The sequence below is a fragment of the Equus caballus genome, chromosome 18, assembly GCF_041296265.1.
Source record: "Equus caballus isolate H_3958 breed thoroughbred chromosome 18, TB-T2T, whole genome shotgun sequence".
Lineage (NCBI taxonomy): Eukaryota > Metazoa > Chordata > Mammalia > Perissodactyla > Equidae > Equus > Equus caballus.
In genome coordinates, this window is record NC_091701.1 from 81,106,294 (window position 1) to 81,124,985 (window position 18,692).

The 18,692-nt window shown below is 43.6% G+C and overlaps 1 protein-coding gene across 6 annotated transcripts in view; it reads right to left on the reverse strand.

Annotated features, from left to right (window-relative positions):
- Window positions 1-2,509: 2,509 nt before the first annotated feature.
- The window catches only part of INO80D (INO80 complex subunit D), a 71,245-nt gene continuing 55,062 nt past the window's right edge, over window positions 2,510-18,692 (reverse strand). For all 6 annotated transcript variants that reach the window (XM_023622481.2, XM_023622476.2, XM_023622477.2 and 3 more), the window contains 3 exons: window positions 16,617-16,834; window positions 14,757-14,914; window positions 2,510-13,650 (listed from right to left, as the gene is read on the reverse strand). In XM_023622481.2, the coding sequence (XP_023478249.2) occupies window positions 12,488-13,650; window positions 14,757-14,914; window positions 16,617-16,834 (1,539 nt within the window). In that variant the 3' untranslated portion in view covers window positions 2,510-12,487. The remainder of the gene's footprint in view (window positions 13,651-14,756; window positions 14,915-16,616; window positions 16,835-18,692) is intronic.

Consider the following 18,692-nt stretch of genomic DNA (forward strand, 5'->3'; position numbering starts at 1 on the left):
TTCCCCTCTTCTTCTTCTTCTCCCCAAAGCCCCCCAGTACATAGTTGTATATTCTAGTTGTAGGTCCCTCTGATTCTGCTGTGTGGGACGCCGCCTCACCATGGCTTGATGAGTGGTGCTAGGTCCGCATCCAGGATCCAAACCGGAGAAACCCCAGGCCACCAAAGCAGAGTGCGCAAACAACCACTTGGCCACAGGGCCGCCCCCCTCTCCATTTCTGAATGTCCAGAACTGCCCATCCCTGGATGCCTTGTTTGGATGCACCCTCCTCTACAACACTCTCTCTCCTTTGGTTGGAAACCCTCTCTCCCTGGCACGAACTTATACAACATTTTACCACTCTTCTAAGCACGTGATGATGTCTGCCTTGTTGGTACAGTTACACGCTTTTCTCTCCTACCGAACGGCAAAGTCTTTGAGTGTAGAATCCAGCTGAGATTCATCCTTATGTCTCCCACTGTTCTAACACAAAGTGCTCAAAAACATAAATAAGTGCACAAGAAAGTGAACGGAAGGCTGGAAGGACAGAAGACTGAGAGATGCAAGAATAGAAACAGCAACAGAATACTCAGAATGCTGACAACAGGCATCTCTCCATCACAAGGATGCGAAGTAGGAAAAGTAACTGACTATAGTCACAACATGTTAGTTAAAGAGGAATTTTCCAGGAAGCCAGTTATGAGAAAGGAATAAATATGACCACCTTCATGCTCAGATCTATACATTGCTGACAGATATAAATTAATGCAAATATGTAGGTTTTTAAGCAATACAGGCTTTTTCTCTTAAAGAATTACTGTTAATGAGGCACAGGAAAGAGCAAGGAACTGGAGATATGCTACTGGAGAGTTAAGAAAATATATTCTCTTCTAAACTTAGTTTTTGTTTTCACTTGGCAATCCACAGGCTCTGAGCATCACCCCTTTAAAGATGTTGTCTCCACTCAAACATTTCACTAATTAGCTTGTCTCCTTAAGGCTACTCTCTTTTAAAAATCAAATCAAGAACTTAGCCAGTACAATCCCAAGTTTGTGGATTTGTGCAGATTTAGAAGTGTCCTTTAGTAAACAAGAACAGAAGAGTTTTAAATCAATTACCATATAAAAAAACTGAAGAAATGGACAGATTAATTTCAAGCATTAGTCTTCATACCTTGCCAATTTCAAAAGTAGAGAAACAGACGGATGGTCCTCAGGGCTGCCCGTTTCACTAGTACTGCGGCCTCTGCTTCTGGTCCAAAACGTTAATTGCTTTTAGAGAAGCCAAAGACAATCTTAGCATGTATTCTAAACATTCTTGGATGAGAGACCAAGGAAAACAAGTCCAAATGCCCCAAAAAACTAAAAAACAGTGAATATCTACAGAAGGGATGTGTGATCACAAGATTACGAGTTTTTCTCTGCGAATTTTGTCCTAGCCTCTTGGTATATCACAAAATCCCTCAGCAACAACACACAGTGCAGGAAATGAAAAGTTCCAATCTACATATTTTTTAAAAAGTAACAATTCACTTTCAAGGAGAGCAAGACAGGCACTTGGCAATGCCTTAAAGGAAAAGAGTGCTTCCTCAGGGTTTTTGTTTTTAACTTTCGTCACACAGCATGAAATTATTCTTCTATTTGTGAAACTAGGAAAATGAAGAGAGAAGGGGCTTCTGATTAAATGAAATAGAAATTGCCTTGGAAGCCCTCCATTATAGCAGATAATTTCAAATGCAACTTCTGGTTGGATTTCAAGGTTGGATACCACATTCAAGTCACCTTGGATAGCATTTAATTGATCCACAGCTACTACAAATATTAATCATGGTTAGTCTAACCAGAAGGAACCATGAACATATCTCTCTAGAGTTCTTGATAAAATATAAGATATAAAAGAAATGTTTACTAGATTAAGTAACAATACCTACCCTGGATTATCAGTTTCCATCAGTATCCAGGCAAAGGAAATTACTCTGAAAACAAAGCTACTTCACAGCAAGATTTATTATTATTAATACATCCAAAAGAAAGAAAGAAAAATCATTTTGTCACACTATATACAGATAATACATACAGTGTTTTATACACATATTACATCAGTTTTTACACAAGAAAAATATACATAAAAATGTAAACTTTTGTATACAAAAACCCTTAAACAAATTAAACAAGGACCAGATAACAAAAGGAGACCAATCCATTATTATTTCATCAAATTTTTAAAACAGTAATACAGTACATTCATTGAGATATATATGGAAAACGTGAGCCATCTCTTCTTGTTTAAAGGGAAATTACAAACCAAAAGCCCATCTTCAAACGCAGTCTCCCCAGCAACCACACCCAACGCCCCGGTGCCTTTCGTCAGGACGGGGGCTCTGCCCGCAGCCTGCCCGTCTCACCTTCTCCTAGTCTGTGCAGAAATGAGTGGCTCCGGGTTCTTGTGCATATAACTGAGCTCCCAGCCGCTACCCACACAGATGCAGAGCAGATTCTCAGTTTGTAAGTTCCCTTTAAGCAGTTGTTTGTTTGGTTTTTTTTTTAGATATTTTTAATGTATGGCCTGTTAAACGTGTGTGCCAAGGTGAAGGAGCGCACTGAAAAAGGAGGGCTTTGAGAATGCTAGTCCTTGCTACCGTGCAGTTACTTTGTTACAAGAGATTTTAAAACTGTGCGACCTGCCTGTCACTCACTGGTTTCAGATAAGCTACCTGCCTCTGATTTCCCACTGCAACTTGATTTCAACTCTGCCTCAGTCCACTAGTTAGTACCATGCAACCGCCAAGGGGCTCCTGTCAAAGGCTGCTTCTGATATCAGGTTCCGCAAAGCTGCTGTGTGAAATCGCTCCAACCCCAACCTCTCTATTTCAGTTCTCAGGGGTACTCTTACTCCCCTGTTTCTTGTAAGGGCTTACAAGTTAGGATTGTCCATCTACCTTCTCTCTCTGTAAAGTCTTGAAATGTAATCTGCTGCCAAGTCGTCAAAATAAGATACCTAAGTTTTTTCTTAATATTCTTTCATTCAGTGTACCAAATTGGTATACTAATGAAAATACCTGAAGCTGTGAGAATAAGAATTAAATCTAGGTCAAGTGTATGCGGACTTGGAGTTCTTTTTAAAAAAAAAAAAAAACATCTGGGAAGACCCTTAACTAAATAAATGCGAAACATACTTAGGACAGAAATAAATGCAAAACATACTCAGGACAGCTTCACGAGAGCGGCCCTCTCAAAGCTGGATCCTGAACAAGGTGGAACAACGAGGCAATTTATTTCCCTGCAGCTAGAGAGCAGTTAACTTCCTCCAGGCAAAATGACATCCATGATCATTGTTTATTAGCGAGAGGAAGAGGCAAACTGACGAATGAAGTCGATCCAGGAGAAGGAGGGTGACATGCACTAAGGGAAATGTTAGGATTGCTCCGTAACTGAAATAAACAGGCCAGGTGGAGGAACAGCTTCATTTCAGAGAGGAAAATGCACAGGGTCCCACATGTGAGCCTCCAGCTCTCTCCTACTCTCACGGGACAGATGGCGTTTTTAAAATGACAGTCTCCCTTTTAGTTAAGAAAACATAACAGTAAAAGGAAAAGGAAGATAAATAAATAACGTGTGGATGTCTTTAGATGAGACTTTTCAATGTTCTTTAAATAATTTTTGATAATGTATTTTAAATCATTACATACGACTGCCATTGCAGTGACAATATTCCAGTAGGGGCAGCATTTTGCTAAATGTAAAAGATTGCCATTTAAAACTCATACATATACATGTGTATATACAGTATATCAACACTATTTATATACATATATATTTAGAGAGCAACGATTCATTGCCTTGAGTATCTATATATTCACTCTCACAATATATACCAGAGACATACTGTGTGAGTATATTCCAGAGTGTGTGCACACATGCTCCCACATGTATGTAGACACTTCAGTCTGTGTGTGCATAAGAGCTTTAAAGGCACAATATATAGGGATGCGAGTCTTCTAGAGAGCTGCAGCAAAGTTAGAACAACGTCACAAATGTGAGAAAAGGCAAAAGATATAGCAGAATTCATGACACAAGAATTGATTACAGCAGTTCCATCATGAGTAAAATGAGCTATAGAATTCAAGAGGCTTCCACATGACTTTGTATGCTTGCATTTAAATGAAAATGGTAAATCCATGATTAAACTACAAAGTAAACCAAATTATTAAATGGCAAATGAATGACAATAGATGAGAAAATAAAGTTAATTAACACTAATATCAATCGTAAAGTCATAATTATGTTCTTGTTTACTTTAAGTAAAATATCCCAAAATCACCTAGGTAAAACTTTCAAAGTGATTTTGTTTGAATGTTGGTTGTTTATTTTTGAGACAGAGCTGAATGCCCAATTCTCAAAATTACTACAGAAAATATTACCAAAACTTACATCTTCTGGGAAATTTCCGAGATAAAGATCTTTAAAAGAAACTGAGAAGTTAATGAAATATGCTTAAGCCAAATGCTTCTGGCTAGAAAGGATGTAAAACAGGGAAAACACAGTGAAGTGTGATATTCAGATGATGAGAGGTTGACTTAGAAGGTGGTGAAGGTCAAGAACAGAGGGCTTGGCAAGAAGAGTTCCAACAGGAATTCACTTCCATAATAAACCTACAACCAAAGGACTTCCATCTCAGTATGCCCTGATGTACTCCAGACTGTCACCTCCTCTTGCTTACAGAATAATCCAGAATTTTCCATAGATGTATAATCTTGCTTAATAAAGGCTGCTTATCTATTGTACACACACACATTTTTTATGGAAATATATGTATATAGCTTTATCTATACACACACATATACATACGTGTATATATAGATTTATACAAATGTATAAATAAACATAATACTTCTCAATCTTTCCATTGACAAGGCAAGTTCACATTCAGCAAAGTGCCACCACATTCCATATACACATCTCTGTACAGATATACACAAAAAGGTCTACTTTCGCCCTTCAATCAGGGGGAATTTATTCTAGCAAATCCCATTAACCAGTAACCGAAGGGAGAAATGGCACCAATACAAGCTCCCTTCTTTCATTTGCATGCATATGTACAAGAAATATGTAGATTTTTTTATAATCCGTAAAGCAAGAATGAATGAAACTGGGAGATGCTGCAAAAATACAACTGTAAAAGAACAACAACATACGAAGCTTTCCTAGGTCCTGACTGTATCTAGGATGAACGAGGCTGCAGAGATAGCTACAAATTCAGGTGTGCTATCAGAAGCTTTCCTAGGTCCTGACTGTATCTAGGATAACCGAGGCTGCAGAGATAGCTACAAATTCAGGTGTGTTATCAGAAGTTGTTTTGACGTGTTTCAAAGTACATGATTTTTTTATGTTAAAAATAAATGTGACTGGAGCATTTAATAACAACTCTAGCTTTGGCTATTTCAGACCACCAGATACTTCAGTAACGAATGTATAGCAAAATGACAAAATTCAAAGTATAGGAATGTTTTCTTAAAAATTCCATACGAATCAGGTAAAAGCCAAGGGCAGCATAATTTTTCCTATAACCAAAACATGGTGGGGGGGGGGGGTAAGGGGCCATGCTAACTTCATAAATAATAGCACAACTGAGTAATTTTTAAAAAATTATTGGAAATAACTGAAATCATCCCAGCTTTGAAATACGCATGGTGAAATGATCCCACCGACTCTTTGTCCAAAAATGGCGTTCTTTATAAAAGGTCTATCCTTTTCTTAACTTCACCAAGAAAAGATGATCAACAATATTTTCTAACTCAGAAAATGAAAAAATCTATTATTAACATTAAAAAAAGGTTCAAATGATCTCTGGTCCCATCACCCCAACAGATAAACACAGCTCACGTCTGAGTCTGTCTCTCCCTCATTTTTATGCTCAAAGGCAAGAGGCTGGTCTTAGAACCTGCTGTTTTTCATGCCACTTTAAAAACACAGCATAATATAAGTTAACCACAAGGTTAAAAGAAAATCACATGATATCAGAACTAGCCTTTTAACATATGATAACATAATGAAAAATTTGGTGTATTTATACAACAGAGACAATGAGAAAATAACTCCAATACCCTCAACTAAATAACTTGTATTTCTACAACACATTCTGTTACCTCTCTCTCTTTACCTAAGCACACATTCATCTCTCACACACGTGCCCCAATGTCTATTTTTGCATGTGTGTAACAAGACAGACATATACATGCACACCAGCAATTTAATTCTATTTGTAAGTCACAGTGGGAATTCCTTAGTGAGGAGGGATTAAGTTCCTGAATAAGACACTGAGAACATCTAGATTTATTATTTTCTCTATTTTACTTCCCAACCTACAGGATAAACTGTAAATTAAAGGATAAATTCATAGGAAACAAAAGAGGTCTTACAGACTCAGTTTACCAATTCCAGCTGCAGTAGTCGGGAGCTCACTTGATCTATGCATTTCTATTTACCCTGTAACTAGGCTTCTCGCCGTCCTAAGTGGAAACCACAGATCACTGACTAAAGAAACTGATTCTCAACAGTCCTACGAGAAGCAATAAATGGTCTAAAGGTGTCCTACGTTTCCAGGCCCAGGATGTCCTCTTTATTTCATGCACCTGCAAGGTAGCAAAGGACAGTTGTACACCTCGACACGGCCGGTCCAGTGTAAGAAGGTGCTCCGCTAGTTTGTTTTGCCAAAAAAAAAAAAAAAAGCTCATATATAATTTTTTAGCTATTAAACACATAGGCAACATAATTCATTACACTCAATACAGCTTTAGTATAAAACTTATAATTTATGAGGTGATGTTAATAGCATAAATTAATATACCTTTTCTCTTAAAATCTACAATAAGTATTCTGAAAGCTCACTGGGGAAGGAGATTTTTAAATAAAAGTTTTAAAGCTGTGCGTGACGGGACGGGTTCTGTACGCTGAAGCTGAGGTGAGAGCCTGAAGGAGAAAGGAAGAGTCCTATGCAAGACACCGCGGGCGACGAAACCAAGTGTTTTCTCTTTCTTGCGCTCTCTTCAATGAGTCACCTTTAGTTTCTTTTAAAACTATCTTCTTATTTTAAAAACTGCCCTAATTTCCACAAGGAATCCCTGAGACATACTCAACACTATACAGTGGAAAGAACTGGTACTGTCGGGAGGAACGGCTCCGACCCTTCCGCGCAGACGCAGACACGTCACAAGCACCAACCCCTCATCACTGCCACACTCGTCCGCTGGAGCCAACCATCCCTGAACGGGTGGAGGGTGGAGTCACGTCAGGGCAAATGAGACTATCCCCCAAGTCAGAGCACTGGTGTGGCCTTTAGCAGCACGGGGCTCCGCACTGCATGCTGAAAGTTTTTCCAAGGGGAACTTTGGGTGTGTACAGATAGAGCTCACTTCAGTGGTCCCCAGCTCAAAAAAAGAAACAGAAACAAAGAAACAAGTGAAAGGAGAGGATTCTATTACTCTTAGGCCAGGACCAGTACTGGTTGTGCGTGCGCGTGCACACACTTCGGTACTGGGGTGGGCTGAGGGACAGAGGGGGAGGCTGTGCTGCCCCACACAGCCTGCTAAGAGTCGAACAGGTTTCCTCCTACAAGATTGCTTCTCAGACCAAACCTGATGTCACCAAAACCTCTGCCACTCCAAGCAGCCCACACAAGCCCAAGCTTCGGGAACCCAGGGCAAAGACAGTCCCACCACCTTTGCTCTCTGAAGGGCCACATCTCCTTCCATCTGTTCTGTGTCACAGTGCTGACAGAGGACAGCTGGAGCGGGCAGAGTCTTTGCTATTGAGAAATTAGGCTAAGTCTGACGCACAATTTTCAAATTAATGACACCGGTCATTAGGAGACATAATAATTCATTTAGGGTTTATGTTTTCTTTCCTAACTCACTGGTCAAGGGAATACGCTTAACAGATATCCAAATATGTTCTTCACTGTATTTTATTACAAATCTTTTGAAAGACAGCATTTACAATGTTACTTTAATCCACTAAACATGGATTTTGTTCTCTCCAGAATATGATATTGGAAAGCTTATAAAGTCCAAGATATTAAGAAGTCATTAAATTGTTTTACCATTCTATAGAATGCCAGTGAAGATTTAATGATTTTCAGTGTATTGAGAGAAAGGAAAAAAATCTATGTTCTGTCATATATATATTCCCACCCCTTACCTCCACCCCTAGTAAATATATTTGCTGGGAAAAAGTCCTTGGAACAATGTAGGTGTTGGTGATGAAAGAGACACAAATGAAGATTATTCAGTATGACTATTTTTCTTTCAAAGAATCCTTTAAATTGCCTCAATAAACTGCAGAGTTCTGTTGACTATTTAGAAGACCATCATATTCTTCTATATATACCAGATTAAAAATAGAATTTAAAAGAAGGCTAAAAACAAGAAGGATGAAGAAACTAGATGCCTAAAACATTTTAAATGAATTTCAAACCTACTAAAGAATTAGTTTAGTGTTATTAATATCTGAATCTTTTTGCAACGCCAATTCACAACAACCTTTCGAACCTACTTGGAGAAAAGGCAGCTGCCCCACACAAACCTTGCTGATGCAGCCACCAACCCTCACCACCCCTGTGATGCGGGGGCACAGAAGGACTGCAGGCAGGGACCAAGGAACTGACAGTATGGGAGGGACACACATATGCTCAGATTCTAGCGCCAGCTGGTAAAAGTGAATGGTACAGGTCAACAGAAATACAAATTCTTTCACATAAGAAGAATACTATAGAGAGAGTGCACCCGTGTGTACCACGGACATCATTTCCTTCCAAATCAAACAACTGTCTTTGCTTCTGTGGATTGTGATCACAGACTGAGAATGAGCTCTGATAAGGAAAGCTTTAGTGTTAGCCACAGAAAATGATTCTTAACTTGCAGTTGAGAGATTGGGCTTATTTAAGAAATAGATCTTATAAATAATTATTTGGCAAAGATAAAGTATTAGCTTTCTTTAGCCTTAAGCCACTGAAGACATTAACGATAATTTTAAGGAAAAGAAAAAAATTCCATTTTCCAACCATATCTCCCTATCTACTATTTGCTTCTCATTAAATTAAAACTCTCTTCATGGAGTGCCACTAGACACAGCACACTGCCTGCCAGCATGAAACTGCTCAGGAAGTCACTGAGAAAGCAGTTCTAGCTCACATAGCGGGTTCCTAGAGAAGGTAATCCTTTGCCCTAAAAGCTACGGGAAGATAACCAGAGAATTTTCCCATTGCATAGTCTGCCACTTGGTGGGTTAAGTGTAATTGCTATTTATTATCGTGAATTGTTTACTAGCTACATAACCGACCCAGATGTGCAAATTGCTAAGCCATTTTTACAGAGGAAAAAACAACGTCTTAAGTAATTTAATTAAAATGATATTAATAATTGTGTAGAGAGAGAAAAGGAGAGAAAACACATCTTTCCTTGGGACGCTACAGATCACACTAGTGAACATCACACGTTAGGACAGAATTCAGATCCTCGGAGCACAGAATGTATCCGTTAATCGCAAGACCCTGTAAATTAAACCACATTAACATAATCCGACTGGCCTTTATAAATGGTCCCAGAGAGCTGCAGAAACAGTGAACCTTCTTTGCCATGATTTCTCATGAGTTAAATACTAGAATAAAAGCTGGTTTTCACCTAATTAGGACCTTATATAAAATTCATTTTTGATTCTGCTATTGCCTTATTATATCATAAGTGCTATTTTAAAAGATGCTAATTTTCATATTTCTGGAATAAAAGACATTTCATTTCTTTCTTTACATATTAATAGCAAACCTACCAGTAATAGACTAGAATTGCTCCATTAGCTAAAAGAAAAACATAACAGCTATTTCTGGGTTCACAGATGTTCTTTTCTCTTCCAAAAGGGGACTCACAAGGAACAGCAAGAGCCAAGCAAACTGTAAGCTCGGACATCCGTTTTGCAGGGGATGAAATGAGAGGGCAAATGAGTCTTCTGCTAACCCTCAAACCTACGCTGGTGCTGTCTAAGGCGCCCTTTCTCCAGCTGTCCTCGTGGGCGTCTAAACAGAAAGGAATTTACTCAAAGTTTTTGGTGTGAAGCTGTAACTGGCAACATTCCTGATCATTTCATGCCTCCTTACTAGAAAGCAGAAAAGGGCTTTTCAATGCACATAAAACAGAAAATTGCAAACAATGAAATGTGCAACTTACTGCAGACTCAGTTTTGATAACTGAAGAATTTTAAGCAGCTACCAAGAGGGACAAATAGCCAGAAAAGTTCCAATCGACTACCCATGACTTTCCCTTTGCTGTCAAAAAAGGGCAGACGAGAAAGCCAATGAACTGCTCTGCTACCACCTTCAATTAGTGCACAATGGAGACTAAATCGAATCGCTGTTATCTAGTGATGATTATAATGCGATGTGAAAAGAGTTTAGCAAACTAAATGACACTTTTGAGCAGAGGTAACTACTCATAATCATTTCATTACAGTACATTAAAATAAAAAAGCTTACTAACATAGGTTCACAGGTGAGAAATATTCAAATTACCTGTTCTCACCATTCAGAATAGAAATTTATGATGATACCAAATATAATTTTGCTTTGTGACATAATTTATAATTTAGAAATTTCTCAATCTGCAAAAGAGGCGAAGCTATTAAAAATAAATCTTCCAATCAATTATCATGATTAAAAAAACAACTAAATATATTACAAACATATTTTTGGCCCAGAAAAAGAAACTTCAATAAATACAAAATAGGGCATATAATGATTTCATACAGTCACGTGACATTTCCCCTCCATAATCAGGCACGTGGAATCTGCATAATGCCTGCTGATCACCATCATTCCTTTAAAAAGCAGAGAAAGAAAAGCTTTCAAAAGAAGGGGCTGGTTAGAGTTAGCACGGCATAAAGAGAGCACATACAGCAAAAGTAGGAAAATACATCCAAATCTTTACCTACTGAAGAGGAATTAAGATCAAATATTCCCTGACAAATGAATTATTATATCACATCATTAATAGATATGTTCTCTCTACTCATCTTTTAAAATATATATATGTAACTTAGACGACTCAGGTATAAATAGCCAATGGTATGTCGGGGACAGCGAAACTTCCCAGCAAAAGCAGAGGACAGATGCCTTTCAAATCTCGTCCTACCCTTCTGGGGGAGGCTGTGGGGGAAGGCAGGTAAAAGAAACCTCACATATCATTTCATAGTCACCAACTTACTAAACTACCCAAGATGATTTTTAAACCCTAAAATCCTGGTACTTCATAAAAATTTCCCAAAACTTAAACCTAAGTACTTAAATTATTTTAAAAGTACCAAAGGGTGGGTAAAATTTATATCTACTTTCCATATTCTGCTTTGAAAGAAACTTTAAAATGTGCATCCTTCAGATATCACACATCACTTCACAACTGGTACACTGATCCTACAAGCGTCTTCAACATTTTACAAATCTTACCAAAGAATCACTACTGTAAACATGAAAAATTCAAAAGCAAAAGATGGATCAAGGAGTTCATAGATCCCGTCTCTCCAAATCTATCTGATCTATCCTGCACTTCACATCAAAATATCTTCTCTAGTTACATCCTGTGAATGTATTCCATGAGAGGGATTTAGAAACAAACGCATGTCTAAAAGGCAACACGACCACCAGACCCCCAACCTCAGCAACCCTGCAGCCGCTTCAGACAAGCTCCTCACCGCACCCCAGGCACCGCCGTGCTCAGCTTCTCGTGCTCTGGGCCAACTCAGCAGAACAGGTTTGCTATTCGCACAAAGAGACCACCACCCTCTCCATTCAGGAAACCCGTTAACTCAGTGGAGAGAATGACCAACTTCATTAGGGTTGTGAGATGTGGGAAAGGAGAAGTAAGAGCCTTACACCCATTAGAAAAAAATAACAATGGGACAGCTGCTTCCGACCCTGCAAACACACACGTGTGGGCGCGCGCACAGGCAGCCAGAAGACTAATCTTTTTCTCTTTGACTAAACATGACCACAGCTGGGAATGGATCCTGGCCTCCCGTGGTGTCAGCGCGTGCGGGCAGCCTGGCCGCCCCCGGCGCCGGCCGCGGTCTCTTACGCGGGGCTCGGAATGGGATCACTCTATCCAGGACCGCCCCTGTTAAGACCCGGGGACAGAACGGAAAGCAGTGATCTGGATGCTAGGAAATAGTAAAGGGCACTGGTAATCTGAGGTATCTTCCGCTTGTGGCACTCGCTGCTGACGGCGGTTCCGCGCAGTCACTGTGCGAGCCGCGGGGGCCCGGGGCGGGGCCTGCGGGAGGCGAGCACCGGCGCGGAGCGCTGCGAACACTGAAGCGAGGTCCGCCGCAGGCCACGGGGCGAGCTGGAAGGGGTCCCCTCGAGTCCCCGTCTGTGATTTTTAAAATCATCTTTAGGAAAAGGGGGCGGGGGATAAGGAGGAAACACATAGAAAACGCCAGGCTCCCCGGCCGCGGACACGCAGGCGCGCTCAGTTAGGGGACGGAAAGGGCGAGGCCGCGTTGTTGGTACTCGTCGCTGTGGCACCTGTGACTGTGAAGCCTGTGGGCGGGGCGATGGAGCTGTGGCTGGGCTGCAGGTCCTTGGGAATGCCACTGTGAGAACTCAGCTGGTGGCCGAAGGCTGCGCTGAACTGGGGGAGCTGCTGCTTGGGGGAGCTGGAGGCCACGAGCTCCGCGGACGGCCCCAGGCCACTGAAGCTGGTCTGCGGCAGCCCCGGGAGCACGCTGGAGCTGCTGGGGGTCGCGGTGGCGAAGGCAGGCTGGGTGGCCTCTGAGCTCGACGTGGTGGGCGGCGTGGACAGGGATGTGGAGAGAAGGTGGCCGTCTGCGCCCAGAAGGTTGCTGAACGGAGAGGAGTCTCCAAGGTTGACCGGGAGATTGCCCCAGTGAGTTCTGGGGTTTGCGACTCCTCCGAGTGGCACCTCGAGTGGGGCTGGGAGCAGGTGCTGCGCCATGATGGGCATCTCTGCTGGAAAGGTAGCTGCCATGTTATCAGCAGAGTAAGACGCCGTGTGGGGGGAGGTGATGTCGCTGTAGGGCGACGGCACGTGCTCGCTGTCGTAATGGCTTCCAGGGGGCGAGGAGTGTGAACGGTCACCGCTGTATTGCTGTCGTGAGGTGATCAGGTCATCTGCCTTGCTCAGCAGCTGGGCAGGATGTGGCCTCTGGGAGGCATGGCTGCCGTCATGGAGTCCAGGAAACTGTCCTGGGAAGGCTCTCTCCCCGAGGGCACTCTGGCTGATCAGAGTGGCAGAAGTAAGGCCGACGCTGGCTGGGGCGGAGAACTGCCCCTGGACCTGCCCTGCCAGGGGTGTAGGTGGGTTAGACAGGGAGGCCGAACGCAGCAGGCTCTCCTCCAGCTCGAGGCTGGAAAAGTTATCGTGGACCATGCGCCCGTTCAGCAGCTCCCCGAGGTCCGCGTTCACCTCTCGGCTCAAGGACGGAATGCCCGACGCTGCGGTGCCGGCGGAGAACACCCCTATTCCTCGGTCTGACAGCTCCTGCACCGGCACGCCGTCCGACGGGGTCAGCACCCCGATGGTACTCAGGCACTCGAGGGAAGTCACAGCCTGCAAGGCCCGTTCCAGCTCCTCGGCCTCCTCGGTGGTCGGGAGGAGGTCCCCATTCTTTCCTGAGGAGACAAAGCCACCGAGGATCAGCAGAGCGTGCCCCTGCCCCACACCACAGAAAGCACGTGTGAGAATTATTTTTAACAACGTTCTCTTAGAGAGAGGCCTGCTGAAAAGAGAGTTCCCAGGGATGCGACTGGAAGGAGAAAGTGAAATGTCAATGTGCAGGACAGGTCTGACAGCCAAGCTGCCCCGAGCGTGCGTCACACCCGCGGTTGATTTACGGCTCTCTCAAAGCCCTTCTTGGCCAAGTGTTAAATTCTGAGGGATGCTAACGGTTACCAGTTCAAACTCACGCTGACTGCTCAACCACACGCTCCTCTTTACAGAAAGTGACACTAAAGTCCTCAGCCAGGAAACACCTCCTGGCAGGGCATGCGGAGACCAGGCTGCGCAGGAGTCCAGCTCGGCCGTGGCTGCCCCGACTGGAGGCAGCTGTGGGAGACCAGCACGAGAACACCCAGGTGCGCTTTGGCGTAACACCACATGTGGCTCATTTTGTGGGAATCTGTCAAGATGCTTTTCATCACTTTGTAACAGTTCCCTCTCATTCTTCTCCCATTTCTAACTAATTTTCATAAAATGGAAGTCCATGAGCCTTCACTGATTTCACTTCAAATGTAAAAAACCTATTATTGGGACTTGATTAATCACCACAATACGACCCAGTTTTTAAGGGTGAAAGGAACATCCTAGGAGGCCACACATCTCCCCTGAGCGCTCCAGAGAACTGGGGGGACGAGGGAAACCACCGTGGGAAAGTGCATCTCACCTGAAGAACAGGGCGGATCGCAACGAGGAAAAGTTCAAGGCTTCCAGAAACTCAAGGTTCAAATGCCTTTGTTCAAAACTAAGGTAAAATGCTCATGTGGAAGGAAGACGTGACAAACCTAGCTGCCAGACCATGGACCCCCTGGGCCTCTACTGTGGTTCACAAATCGCCCATGCTCCCCTCTGAAAGGGGGGTCCAGAGGGTCAGACTTTCTACCCACAGCAGAAGACGTCACATGCGAGCATGAACACTTCAAACACATCGCAAAGAAACTATTTCCCTCTTTAAAAGCTCATTTTAAAACCTAGTTTCCTTGCGTCAAAATGCTGACCATACCTTCAAAAAAATCAAAGTCTTGTAAGTCATCAGGCAGCCGTGGCAGGACGTCTGAAAAGTCCTCCTGGTTCAACTCCAAGTCATGTGGAATGTCAGTGATCTCGTTGGCAATGTCATCCGGCAACTCATCAGCACTCAGCTCCGGTGTGGACGGGCTCCTGGGAGAGAGGACATGGTCGGCCCCACCACCCTGCTCTCACCTCCACACAACGTCCAACACACGATGGTCACCCTGCTCTCACCTCCACATAACATCCAACACACGACGGTCACCCTGCTCTCACCTCTACACAACGTCCAACACAACGGTCACCCTGCTCTCACCTCCACACAATGTCCAACACACGACGGTCACCCTGCTCTCACCTCCACACAACATCCAACACACAACGGTCACCCTGCTCTCACCTCTACACAACGTCCAACACAACGGTCACCCTGCTCTCACCTCCACACAACGTCCAACACAACGGTCACCCTGCTCTCACCTCCACACAACATCCAACACACGACGGTCACCCTGGTCTCACCTCCACACAACGTCCACCACACGACGGTCACCCTGCTCTCACCTCCACACAACATCCAACACAACGGTCACCCTGCTCTCACCTCCACACAACATCCAACCCTGCTCTCACCTCCACACAACATCCACCACACGACGGTCACCCTGCTCTCACCTCCACACAACGTCCACCACACGACGGTCACCCTGCTCTCACCTCCACACAACATCCAACACACGACGGTCACCCTGCTCTCACCTCCACACAACGTCCACCACACGACGGTCACCCTGCTCTCACCTCCACACAACATCCAACACACGACGGTCACCCTGCTCTCACCTCCACACAACGTCCGCCACACGACGGTCACCCTGCTCTCACCTCCACACAACATCCAACACAACGGTCACCCTGCTCTCACCTCCACACAACGTCCAACACACGACGGTCACCCTGCTCTCACCTCCACACAATGTCCAACACAACGGTCACCCTGCTCTCACCTCCACACAACGTCCAACACACGATGGTCACCCTGCTCTCACCTCCACACAACATCCAACACACGACGGTCACTCTGCTCTCACCCCCACACAACGTCCAACACACGATGGTCACCCTGCTCTCACCTCCACACAACATTCAACACACAATGGTCACTCTGCTCTCACCTCCACACCAACATTCCCAAGACAAGATTGTGACTCTCCTCTTACCTCCACACTAACATCACCAATACCTATTTGTCAAACTCAAAAATGGGAAATACCAACTCCAAATGTCTCTTTCCCCACTTTCACAGAAGGAAATTTGAAAGCAGAAAGACAGACCTCAGAGTATGCAGTCACACGTTTCTGCAAACTCTACCCATGTATGAAGAGAAGACAACCATTTCAAGACAATACTCTTACTTTGAATTAGTAGAATGAACTACAATTTGGTGTATCAAGTGTGTCTTAATACTTTTTAGAATTTCCAATCTGGCCAAATAATAATCTAAAAAGATGAAATAAACAGATAAAACAAATATTTAGTGAAACAGAAGCCTCATTTATCTGGTCAAAATACCTACCCCTGCCGAAATTAAACTGCATCGGATTTCTGACGGAACATACGTGAAGTTCCTGTTTCTTATATGAAATTCTCAATTTCAGCATCTGCTCCATTATAAGCAAAAGCTTTATTTCATATCTAACCCAGACACCTGATAAAAGCTACAGAAATCTACCAAGTCTAGGCTGACACACCAAACGGCTCCTGCGGGCTCCTTCTGGCCTCAGGAAAATACACAAAGCTCGATGCCCTGAGCACAGCCAGATGCGGCAATGACCGTAAGCACACCACTGACCGGATCTGCGCGGCCGCCACTGGCAGTGAGACGCTGGCGGGCATGCTGAGGTTCCCCTGGGGCACCGCGGGGGGGATGGGCTTCTGGGGTCGACGGGGTCCACGCCTTCTCTTCTTCTTGTGTTTTTTGGTAAGTGCAGGAGGCTTGGTTTTTTTCCTGGGTTTCCTCTGCTGCTGGTGCTGAACTTTACGGGAGCTGTCTCCTCTCAGGAAATTATCCTGTGGAATGAACAGACGGGTATTTTAAAGCTGAGATCAGCTATCTAAAAAAACACTTATATCTCTAAATATTTTATATAAAGCCTAAAACATACTATATGCCTAAAACTACGTATAACAATAATTACAGGAATAACAAATTCATTTTTTATTTAATTCAAATCAACTCAATACATACATATAGTTCACCCCACATGTAAAGATGCTGTGATAGGCGCTGTTGTATAACAAAATGAGTAAAATTTAATTTGCACTCTCAAAGGACTGACTCTCCCATGGGGAAAACACGAACACAAGGATACATCAATAAGTACGGAGAAAACCCCAATGATAGCATAAACACCTTCTATGGGTGCACAAGACGAAAATCAGTGATTTTTAGTTTGGGGGATTAAAGGACAAGTAGGACTTTAACTTCTGGGGTCGGGGGAAGGTGGCTCTAGGCTAATGGAAACAAGACAGAAAGAAGAACAAGTCGCCGGGTGTGACAGGTGCACGGGCTGTAATGGAGGGTGAGACGGAGGAGTCGGCAGGAAGAAGCCGGGACCGGGTCCCCCGTGACTGAACACCCTAGTGAGCATTCTGACCTTCTGACTTTGTAGGCTATGGGGAATGATTCATGATGAGCAGAGTAACATGACTTGACAAATGTTTCACAAGGGACAGACAGAAGAGGAGCTGGGTGGAGGCAACAGTTCCAATCAGAGGGCTCCTCCACGGCCGATCCAGGAGAAATGGTGGGAGCGAAGTGAGCGGGCCAGTCAAGAGGATCCTCAACATCAGACAGCTCTTTGGACGTGGCATGGATGAAGGGAATATGACTCTCAAATGTCTCTAGGGTTCCTGGTTTGGGCGATTATGAGATGATGACACCATTAGTTGGGACAGAGAACACAGCAGAATAAACAGATTCAGAAGAAAAGCTAAAAAATGCAGTTTGGCTCACACACAGTCTGAGGTATGCAGATGTCCAGGGAGGTGGGAGAAAACTATCTGGTGCTCAGGAGTAAAGAAAGGGACGGAGCTGTGCCCTTGGAAATCATGACACAGCGTAAGGCCTTCTAGTAATTTCCCTGGGCCAGGGAGACAAGGTGAAGACAGAGGACTATGGGGACACAGCTTTATAAAACGGCTCCAGTGAGGGGCAGGCAGAGGAGATACCAGCGAAGAAGAAGGAGAGGTGGACCGTTAACTAGCTTTCTTCAGCTGGTACCCTTAAACCTGCATACCGCATTGCCTCAATTCCAAGACGCACAGTTTACTACCTCCGCAATTGGGGGGCATTTTACAATAATGGCACCCTGTAACTGTGGTGGGCCAGGCGACGGTCATTATAGCTGGCACTGCCTGCACACGCTCAAGGCTGGTCACGGCTCTTTGTACTGCCATCGTTTGAATTAAGGCGCGTGCACTGTTGGTTTTGCATGTAGAGGAAAAACTGCCTTGTATGCAGAAAGGCACAACGAACTGCAGGGCATAAAACTGCTATTAGCAAAGCAAACACTCATTATTGAAGAACTGACCACAATTTTTTTTTTTTTTTGCAAAGCAACAACCAAATGAGAAAGGACAATAACCACAAAGTAGACAAAGCTGTGTTAGTTAACGTACGTAGAAAACATGGCCTTTCACATGTCAAGTAACATAGCTGAAAAGAGGGGCGATATAGAAGATAAAAATCTATGTCTAAGTCTGTCTAAGGAAGTATTTTGATAAGTATAAAACAAAAATTGTAAGTGACAAGAAATGCACTATGCAGCTTTTCTTTCTTGGTGGTATACAAAACAAGAGTGGTTTTTACAAATGATGTCACCTTTGACCTGATGAATTCAGTAATAACTCTTATAACTAAAAACAT